General features: G+C 42.2%; 1 protein-coding gene across 2 annotated transcripts in view; it reads left to right on the top strand.

The window, feature by feature from the left end:
• Nucleotides 1-11,131, top strand: part of LOC114047044 (astrotactin-2) — a 1,078,351-nt gene that overhangs the window by 811,291 nt on the left and 255,929 nt on the right. For both annotated transcript variants that reach the window (XM_027867715.1, XM_027867716.1), the window contains 2 exons: nt 78-211; nt 1,232-1,380. In XM_027867715.1, coding sequence (XP_027723516.1) covers nt 78-211; nt 1,232-1,380 — 283 coding nt within the window. The remainder of the gene's footprint in view (nt 1-77; nt 212-1,231; nt 1,381-11,131) is intronic.

The following is an 11,131-nucleotide window of genomic DNA, read 5'->3' as shown; positions in this document are numbered from 1 at the left end:
ATCATCATCATCATCATCATCATCATCATCATCATCATCATCATCATTGTCAACACCTCTTCTCTCCTCTGCTTTAGGCCTTCAAAAGTGCACTGATGAGTTCCTATTGGTGTTCGGGAAAAGGAGATGTGATTGAAGACTGGTGCCGGTGTGACCTCAATGCCTTTGATGCAAATGGACTCCCCAACTGCAGCCCTCTCCCACAACCAGTGTGAGTATAGCCCATTGATATCCTCCCGATGATCGTCTATGCTCAGACCTTCATCCCTAACTCTCCCACCCCTAATCATCTTTCTGTTATCAGGCACCACTATGTAGTTTCTCAAGTTGATGCCTAGTTTCTTGACTGCATCTTCTTGGAGCTCAGCAACCGTCAGATATCCTGAATGAGTTCTTGTTGCTGATAGGGATAAGTGTTTTGTTTTGTTCTGTTTTGTTGGCTATAAGAGAAGGCTCAATGGGCAGCTGCATTAGTAGGTAACAATTCATATTCCCCTCCTATAAAGGCCTGCTCTGATCCCTCATGATAATGCCAAGGTAGCTCTGGTCTTTTGATAGCCAGACCACTGACTAAGGCAGGGCCCACCTAACAAACCAACAAGGCGGCCAGTATTTCACATCTGGTGATGGACTTCATGTTATTCCATATTGGGAAGGCTTATCACTAAAAGGTTGACCAAAATATGATTTAAAAATTGTTTTTTGCAAAGCAATAATGGAATTGTGATCCCGTATATATATATGTATATATGTATATATGAGAAAACCTAGGCTAATTAAGAGCAGGGGCCCTCCAACTATTGAACCAATCCCTTTTGCAGAAGGATTCTTCACTTTGTAAAAGGAGTTTATCTCCATAGTCTAGCTCTCCCCTTGTGTGTTAATTCTTAAATAAGTAAATATTTAACTGAAAGTCTGAGAGCTTGGGGGAGCAGGGACATGGATGGGGGAGCGGTACAGTGGAAGTCAGAGAAATCAAGGGCAAAACTTGGCCTGGGCATTGTTTCATCCAAGAATTGTAAATTTCTTTACATAACAGGAAGGCATCAGCTTGATGACCAGTCAGGGAATCTGCAACATCTCCGCTTTCTCAGACAGTGACCTATCTTATCTAGGAACTCTTCAGAGTAGCCTGATCTGGAACCTGGGGGGTGAGGAGCAGTGTATTTTGGGGTGGTCATGCCAACTTGGACAACAACCAAGCAATCTTCCTTCTTTCACTCCACTCCAGACTTCGACTGTCCCCTGGAGTAGAACCTTCCAGTACTGTGGTCTCCCTTGAGTGGGTGGATGTCCAACCAGCTATCGGAACCAAAGTCTCAGACTATGTTATTCAGCACAAGAAGGTGGATGAGTACACAGATACTGACCTCTATACTGGTAGGTAGATATTCTTCAGGCACAATGCTGCCATATCTAGGGATATTTTTTCATTAGGATAAAACATGAGCTCATAAGAAAACCCTGAGTGGAGAAGGGTTCCTACTGTTCACTGAGGCTGTTGGAGGATTTGTATCACCTTACTGGGTTTGAAGAGTTGAGGAGATCAATTGCTCCTTTTTTATCTGGGATGTGTTACTGTTTTGTCTTGGGCTTTTAGCTGCTATGATTTATGCTTACATGTTGTTACTGCATAGAAGGGTGGTAAGAAACAGAAATAGAAAACCAAAGACCAGTTCAAGCTCCAAGGGAACACTGGAATTTTTTTCTCTTGCCATGAAGGTCTTGTTGTAAGATGTCAACTTTGGGGAAAAACTTAAGATAAGAGGATTAATACATAAGCTCATAGATTTTAGAAATGGAAGGGACCTTAGAGAGCACAGAGTCCAGGAGTCAGCAAACTATGACCTACTGGCCAAATGTGACCTGTCATTTGCTTTTATATGGTCTGTGAGCTAAAAATAGTATTTGCATTTTAAAATACAAATTTTATTGTTATTTTAAAATTATAAATACCATTCTTAGCTTGTGGGCCATACAAAGACAAGTGACAGCCATATTTGGTCAGCAGGCCTTTGTTTGTCAACCCCTGATCTAGTCCAAATGCCTTGTATTACAGATGAGGAAACTAAGGTGCACAGTGGTTGTAACTTGCCCCAGGTCATACAGGTAGTAGTAGCAGATGCAGGTTTTGAATCTGGGTTTTACAGTGCTAAGTATATTTTACCCAGATACTAAAGGTAGAGATGTATGTCATGGACAAATGGTGAGGGACTTGGGCTAGAAGTCAGGAAGACCTGGGTTCGAATCATACTTTTGACACATACTGACTGTATGACCCTGGATAGATCATGTAGCATCTCGGTAACCCAGTTAGCTCTCTGAAATTTTATGATATAAAGCAACTGGTGATATGCAGTGTTAGAAGAGGGGCATCTCAAAAGGCATTTCCTACACCTGTGAAACTGGTAGACTGAAACACAGATAAAACTCCTCTGGCCTATGTTTTATCACCCATAAAACTGCAAGGATAGGGGACCAATAACAACAACTTGTCTTTAAAATAATATTGGGGGGCAGCTTGGTGGTGCAGTGGATAGAGCACTGGCCCTGGATTCAGGAGGACCTGAGTTCAAATGTGGCCTCAGACACATAATGCTTACTAGCTGTGTGACCCTGGGCAAGTCACTTAACCCCATTGCCTAGCCAAAGACCAAAAAAACACATAAAGTAATATTGAGGAAGGTGAGAGAATCTCGTCAAAGGACCAGCGTAAAGAGGACATCTAGAATAGAATGGGGGAGGCGTATAAGCTTTTGATGACAACCAACAATATAAAACCCAGATTCAAAGCCTGCTTCTGCTCCTACCTATGTGACCTGGGGCAAGTTACAACCACAGTGTACCTCAGTTTCCTCAACAGTAATATGAGGGAGTTGGACTAGATCAGGGGTTTACAAATTATGACCTGCTGGCCAGATGTGGCCTGTCAATTGTTTTTGTATGGCCCACAAACTAAGAATGATGTTTATAATTTAAAAATAATAGTAAAGTTGTATTTTAAAATGCAAACACTATTCTTAGCTCATAGGCCATACATAGTTGTGCTCTGAATCCCAACTATCAGTTACTTCCCTAATGCCCTGGCTCTGTTTAGAATCAAATAAAAACTGGTATCTGCCACTTAAGAAGGTGGTTGAAATCTTTGCATGCGGGCTTATGGTACTGTAGTCTTGGAATTTGCCTTGTCCACCTCCACCAATCTGCACAATTGGTAACTTCCACTGCCCATGCAGTAATGGTATTCTTTTCATTCCCCTATCACTTATGTACTGAAGACTTCTCTGGACTCTGCTTTGAATGTGATGAAAGAGGGTTCTGTGCCATGATAGCCTTTGGGGTTCCATCTCTACCAGTTCACTATTAAAAAAGGAAAGGATTTCTTTCTCACTCTCTAACTACCACCTCTCTCTCTCTCTCTCTCTCTCTCTCTCTCTCTCTCTCTCTCTCTTTGTCTCTTTCTCTCTCTTTTTCTATTGCTTCCTCTATGATTGGGAAGAAACTGGTCAAGAGAAGTTTTTAAAGTGGAATTGGCCAGGGAGGGACATAGAGCCCAGAGCAAGGATGCTATTGAAGGCCAATTTGGCTGGCAATGGGTACACCCAGATCATGAAGATTGTTAAGTGGAATTGGCTAGTAAAGAGCAGACTTATGTCTGTATTGCTTCCACCAAGCAATCCTATCCCAGAGTTGTAACTGGGAGTTGGCATTTGTTCTGCTGTATTTGAGTCTGTTATTCTTTTAAAGTCTATCCTTTCTTCTGTCTCTGACTCTCTCCCTGTGTCTCTCTGCCTCTTCATATTTCTGTCTCTGTCTCTTTCTCCCTCAGTCTTATTTCCTCTCTCACTTTCTTTTTCTTCCCCCTCTCCTCCTCCTCCTCCTTTTCCCATACCTTCTTTCTCCACTCAGTCTGTTCAGGAATGTGAAAAATGGGACAACAAAATGGCACTATTGACTTGTAGGCAACAAGTCAATGTTAAAGGAAGACCTATAAAAGAAAAGAGTAAAGGAGAAACTGAGTCTCATCTTCTCCCTGATATTATCTCCCTACTGTCTTAGGCAGGCTAGCCTAAAATGATCTCTTCCTTCTCCAAATTCATACCTTTTGCTTTCAGTATCATTTAGTTAGCAATCATACTCTTCCTTGTGCCATTTTCTGTTTTGTTGTCTTGAATTGCTATTTAATATCATGACTTTTCTTTTTAGCTACATTCTGAGTACCTAGCAGGCAAGGAAAGGATCATGCATATCTTAATTCCCTACCTCACTAGGACCTAGTAGAATTCTTGGCACATTATATGTAGTAGTACTATAAAAATGGATTGATTGACAATGAGGTAGGGGGTGAGAGGATCACAGATAATTGGAACAGCAGAAATAGAGAAAATAATAAATGCTTTGGAGCTCCAACCCTGAAAAAAAAATTCCCTTTGCCCCATCTATTTATCCCCGTCCCACCAAATATAAGCTGATTATTCTATTTTTCTCCGGCATGACTACAGTGCTGACAATATAGATAATTACTTCATGAGAGAACAGTGACAGTGAGGGTAAGGGAGACAGAAAAGAAGAGAGGGAAAGGAAAAGAGAGAGGGGGAGAAAAAGAAAGAAAACAGAAAGAGATAGCACTACCATGCTCTGAGTCACCCAGGTGCATAAGTGAAGTCTTCATTGACTGTTCTCTTGCCTTTAGGCCCACATTTCCAATTAGTTGTCATTTCTAACTCAACAACATTGCTCACATCAGTCTTTTTCTCTCCACTCCCATGGCCACCACCCTAGTTCAGGGCCTCATCAACTCTTGCCTACTCTATTTTAATCACTTTCTAATTGGCTTCACTCCTTCTAATCTTTCCCCTCTTCAATCTATCTTCCACATAGGTACCAAAATAATCTTTCTAAGCACAGGGATGGCCATACCATACCCTTGTTTAAAACATTCCCTATTGTTTCTAGAATAAAATTAAAACTCTTCAGCTCATTACAATCTAGTATCTTTCTAGGCTTATTTTCTGTCACTCCCCTTCAGATTCTTTATGTTTCAACCAGACTGGGCTGAGTTCCCTGGATTCAACAGTCTTTCTCCTACTTCTGGGTACAGTATTTGCAATAGAAGTCCCCAATGCCTAGGATGCACTCAGTTTTTATCTCCACTTTTCAGCATCCTTTTTTGTTTCAAGGATCAGTTCAGATGGTGCTTCCTCCCCAAAGCTTTCTCTGATCCCCCTTCTGAGAATTCCTTCTCTCCTTTCAAATTATTTTTTAATATGTGACATGCAAATGATATCTTCCAGTGTACTGTAAGTTGTTGGAAGATAGGAGACTGTTCTGTTCTTGTCTTTGTGTCCTCAGTACCTTGTATGGTGACTTGTACACACTTGTTGCTTCATCATTATTCGAGTAATTAATTTGAAAGAAGGGAGAGCCAAAGCAGGGGGAAGGGTAAAAAGGAGAGGAGGAAGAGAAAGAGGAGAGGAAGAAATGGAGAAAGAGGGAAAGAGAAAGGAAAAAAAAAGGAGAAAGAAAACAAAATAACAAGCAAAAGAGCTTGTTTTGGGCAGAGATTCCAGATTGCTCACACATTTGGTCAGGTGAGGCCAGAGCAGGAAAACATGGGGTTTCTCCTTTGATCTCTCTGATTTCTGCCGGGCAGCCCTAGAGCAGCACTGGCATTATTTATTTATTCTTTTTTTTCCTCTTTTTTTTTTAAATTTATGGTTGCCATCTGTTTGACACCCTATTGAATTGGCTGCTAAAATGCTGTCCCCTCCCTGCCTCCACCCCCCCAATTCCCACCCCCTCATTCAACCCCTCTCTGTTCTTCTAGAGGAGACCTTGTGCTTGTTTCAAGGGTTGAATGGGAAACCAAACCTGAGCTGAAGAGTTGTCACGTTCCCGTTGTTTTGACCAGAAATGGTTCTTGTTAGTAATGATGATTTTTTTTTTGCCTGTGTACTAATCATCTGTCACCCATATGAAAAACAGCCCTTGGACCTTGGGTTCTTCCATGTTTCCTCACCCGAAGAATCCGAAGGAATGGCATCTTTGAACTCTTAGTCTAGGGTGGTAAGGCATTCTTCACTGAATGAGGGTAAAAAGGTTGGGTAGAGAGGTGCTTAATTTTGCTAAAGGTTAGCTGGGAGGCAGATGGGTTGCTCTGGGAGCTTGGGGGTATGATAAGGGTTGGAGCCCAGAGGAGCCACTAGGTCACACCCTCAAAGGAGACACAGGACACAGATGGATCTCAAGTGAAGTGGTATCATATGCATCGCCAGAGGGACAGGAGAAAGCAGATGGCCACTTATGTGGAATAGAATAGATGGGGGATGGAAGCTGTCTTCCTTTCTGGCCCTGGGGTGGGCTTTTCTAATGAAACATACAGCCTTAGGGCCAAATGCTTATTTTTTTTTATTATACCTTTGAAGGATTCATGTAATCTTCGAGTAAAAAAGAAATGCTAGATTATCTAGTCTACCCCCTCATTTTACAGATGAGAAAACAAAATCTGAAAGAACATGAAAAAAAATCAGATGTGACAGAAGAAGACCTGGGTTCAGATGCTGACTCCACTACTTACTACCTGTAAGGCTTTGGGCAAGTCATTTAACCGCCCTGGGCCTCAGCATCCTAATCTTTAAAATCAGGGGATTAGATCAGAGGCCTCTGAGATCCCTTCCAGTTTTCAGCCTGTAACAGAATCATCCCAAGAATCTACTTATTCAAGGTCATACAATGAGCTTGTGGCAGAATCCGAATGATTACCCAGGTGTCTCGACTGCCAGTCCAGGATTCTCTCCCAAACCCTCTTTGCCTCCCTCCTGGGTCTCTCTTTCTGGAATTTTCAATCAGCTTGTTTCCTTTTTTTCCTTTTGAATCACAGGCCCCTCTCTTCCACATGGGGATTCCTAACTCGAGCTTGTCTGCAGGCAGGGCTGATGAGTTCAAGGCAACCAGGTCTACTTCCTTCAAGGCAAACCAATTTTCTCTTTTACAACATCACCCATGCTATGGAAGGTAGTAGCATCTGGATCTGGTCAATGGCCCAGGTCCCGGCCCCCTTTTTCTCCTGGCATCTGGGAAACTTTGCTCTTTCCCCTGGCTTGCCAATGATGTTTCTCTCTCTCTTGAAGTTACAGCAGGCATGATGAGTCTGTTGGCCTTGCCTGTTCACTACTGAGCATCAGGCCCAGCTCAGGGGGAGCAAAGAAAATAAGCTCGGCTTCAAGAGCAATCTCTTCTCTTTTCTTTTCCTTGCTTCCCCCTACTCATACACATAGCCCGCTACTCTCACAACCCTCAGGTTTCTATTCGATCTTAAAGGACACATTCTTGGGTCCCCATCTTGAGACCATCTGAAGTTAATAGGGCTGCTCCAGAGGTGAACTTGTGTGAGAAATAAGCCACAGTTTCAACACATCAGGCGGGCGGCAGAGAAGATGATGGTGGAGCAATTCCATCCAAACTGTTTATTAAAACTTGTGGAAATTACTCATAGCTCCGTGCGCGACAGCTTTGGAGCAGATCAGAGCCCTTTTTTTGAAGGCACATGGGGCCCTCTCTGTCTGCCTGCTGTTGGACCAGCCACAGAGTGATGTCATAGGAGACTCAGGCTCTAAGCTTGGAGAGAGGCAGAGGGAGGGAGCGGGAGAGGGAAATGTGTTTTACAGGGTGAAGTGCACACTGGAATGACTGTGAACATCTGGAACTGATATTAGGAGGTTTGGAAAATGTTTCCTGTCACTCCAGCGCTCTTCAGTGAGGGGGTTTGAAAGTGAAGGGCCTCTAAAGGAAGGCTGCGTTCTGAGGGTCTTGTTCTGTTGGATCACCGTGCCACCCAGTCTGCATCTCTCTCACCTCCTGACAGTCTGATATATTCCAAGGGCCACAGCCTGGCAGAGGCCTCGACAGTGAGGGATGTTTGACACTGGAATGGGGGTTGAAGGAAGCTGGGTAATAGGAGAACACATCCTCTGCCCTTGGTGAGAGATGGGATATGGGTGACTCAGAGTGGACTGGCTGAAGCCAGGGGCATATAGGAGTTGACCTTTCAACATATAGGAGTGGGCATAAAGGAGTGACCTGTAGCACTAAGCTCCATGCCTTGTCTTTGTCTGGGGGTGGATTGGCCTGAAGCTAGAAGGATTTAGGAATTGAATTCTTAGTTTACCCGCAGCATGAAGCTCCAGGCAGCATCTTTGTTAAGTCCCCAGGTAGCGACTCTCATCAGGGCTTCTGTCCAAGAGCACTTGATCCTCTGATGAAGTTGCTGGCATGGAGTAGGGAGAGATACCTAGAGGTCAGTAAGGAAGAGAACTGAAGGGGTCTGGAGAAGGCATCATTAGACCTCAGTCCAGACATGGAACAGTGATCTGTCTCCTGTCCCAAAGGATAGCTCTGGTCTGTTAAAATTGAAGGCTTGGGGTGGCAGCTTTCAGATCTAGGGAAATTCTCCCAAGCAGGTGGAACTATACTGACAACCTGGATCAGCTTCTGAAGAAGACAAAGCCAGACAAGGAGACTTGAACAGTGAAAGAAATTGGAGATGTTAAGGCTATGGAAGAGAAGACTTAGGAGAGATAGAATCTCTGTCTTTCAATTATTTGAATGGGTGTGAAGTGGCAGAGAGATTCGGCTTGTTCTGTTTGGCTCCAGAGATTATAACTCAGCAAAGCCATGGCCACGTAGATAGGGCGCTGACCTTGGAGTTGGAAAGACTTCCAATTCTGCCTCAGACACTTTCCTGCTGTGTGTCCCTGGGCAATTTTCTTAATGTCTCTGTGCTTCAATTTTCTTATCTATAAAACTGGGGGAGGGTGATTACTGCATTCAATGACCTATAAGTTCATTTCCTGTCTAAAATCTCTCATCCCATAAACTATAGAAAGTCAGATATAGACTCCTTATGAGCAAAACAAAAACACAAACTTCTTAACAATTAGATCTGTCCAAAAGTGGAGTCAACTACCTTAAATGTTTATGAATTTGCCATCATCACTAGAAACCTTGTCATAGTGGATGCTATAAAAAAGATTCCTTTCCAGGTATTGGTCCATATGAGCTCTGAGATCCCAAGTCTATGACTGCATCCCTTGTTGTCTCAAAGCATTACTGATCTAACCCTAGGTAGAAAATTTCTTTAGTGGTTGCTATTACAGATATACCTGGTAGCATAGTGGCTAGAATACTGGAGATACAAATACAAGGGAAAAAAAAGATAGTCCCTAATCATGAAGATTTTATAATCTAAGAGAAGAAGAAGCATATAAGAGGAGCTTGAAGGGAGCAGGTCCAGGCAGCTGCATGGTAGACATATAACTGGAAAGTGGCAGTGATGTGGAGCGTTGGTTCCTAAGAGATAAGGCAGAAGGTCCAACTATCAGAACTCAACATACAAGAGGAATAGTTAAAGGTTCTGGCAGGACAGCAGTAACAATGATGGCTCTAATGCAAGTATCATGGTGAGAAGATGTCCAGGTTTTATCTTATTTTCGTCCTGTCCAGTTGTTGAAAATTATTTTTCCTTATAATGATCAAATCAATAAATACAATTTTTATTATACTCTAAGGTTAGCAAAAGGTTTTTCTCCCAACACCATTAAGAAATAGTATTCGTATATGTTGTGACCCTCATTTTATAGTTGAGGAATTTTGGACTCAGAGAAGGTGAAGTGATTTGCCCATAGTCACACAATTAGGAAGTGACAGAGCCTGGATTCAAATCCAGATCTTCTGACTATAAGAAAAAATGGGCTAACAAAGTGTGTGAAGAGTAGTGATGTGAAATCTGTCTGTAAAGTAGGCTGAAACCAGATTATAAAAGACTTTAAATGCCAAATTGTTTGTAATTAATCCTAGAGGCAATAAGATATCTCTGAAAGCTTTTAAATAGAGGATTAATGAGGTCAGAAAATCATTTTTGTTAACTGTGAAAGACAGATTAGAGAGGGGAGAAATTGGGAGTAGGGAGACTAATTAGGAAGCTATCAATGAGAGATGATAAGAACAAAAACTAAGGAAAAGGCTGTGTGAATAGAGAAAAGAAAATGGATAGAAGAAACGTTGTGAAGGTACAACTGGCAAATCTAGTCAACAACCATTTTTTTAATTGCCTACCATGTGCTAGGCAATGGGCTAAGTGCTCAGGATGCAAAGAAAGGCAAAAGGCATTCCCTGCTTTCAAGGAGCTCACAGTCTAATGGGGAAATGATATATAAACAGATATATACAAATAAGATACATACAGGATAAATTGGAGATGATCATAGAAGAAAGGCACTAAGGGGGATAAAGGAGGATGCCCAATTCCATGGCTTTTTGTAGAAGGTGAGATTTTAGCTCAAACTTAAAGGAAGCCAGGGAAACCAATGGGTGGAGATGTGGATCCAGAATTCCAGCACGGGGGAGAACCAGTGAAAATGCACAGTTGGGAAATGGAGTGTCTTATCTGAGGAACAGCAAAGAAAATATTGTCACTGGATCCCAAAATATATGGAAAGGAACAGGTATAAGTAGAATGGAAAGGGGTAATGTTATGAAGGAGTTGAAAATTCAAACAGAGGATTTTATATTTGATCCTGAAGGTAATAGGAAATCACAGAGTTGAATGATTTGGGGGGGTAGGGTGGGTTAACTTGGTCAAACTTGCACTTTAAGTATATGAATTTGGCAACTGAATGGTGGATGTACTGGAATGGGAATGAACTTGAAGCAGGGAGATGAACCAGAAGGCTACTCTAATAGTGTGAGTATGAAGTGATAAAAGTCTGCACCAGGAAGATGGCAGTGTCAGAGGAGGGAAGGAGGAGTAGCTGAAAAATGTTAGGAAGGTAAAAAGGGCAGGACTTGACAATTGATTTAATATAAGCAATGAAAGAAAGTAAAGAGTTGAGTATGACACCTAATTTGTAAACCTGGTTAACTGGGAGGATGAGAGTACCCTTGACAGTGATAGAAAAGTTGGAAAAAGAAGAAGGTTTGGGGAGAAGGGTAATGAGTAAAGTTGTGAACGTGTTGAATTTACGATGTCTATGAGATATCCAGTTAGAGTCCAATAGGAGGTTGGAGATAGAAGACTGGAGGTCAGGTGAGAAGTTAAGGCTCAATAAATAGATCTGAGGATCATCTGCTTAGA

The sequence above is a fragment of the Vombatus ursinus genome, unplaced genomic scaffold, assembly GCF_900497805.2.
Source record: "Vombatus ursinus unplaced genomic scaffold, bare-nosed wombat genome assembly UNPS02014786.1, whole genome shotgun sequence".
Classification (NCBI taxonomy): Eukaryota; Metazoa; Chordata; class Mammalia; order Diprotodontia; family Vombatidae; genus Vombatus; species Vombatus ursinus.
This window is presented reverse-complemented; position numbering and strand designations above follow the sequence as displayed.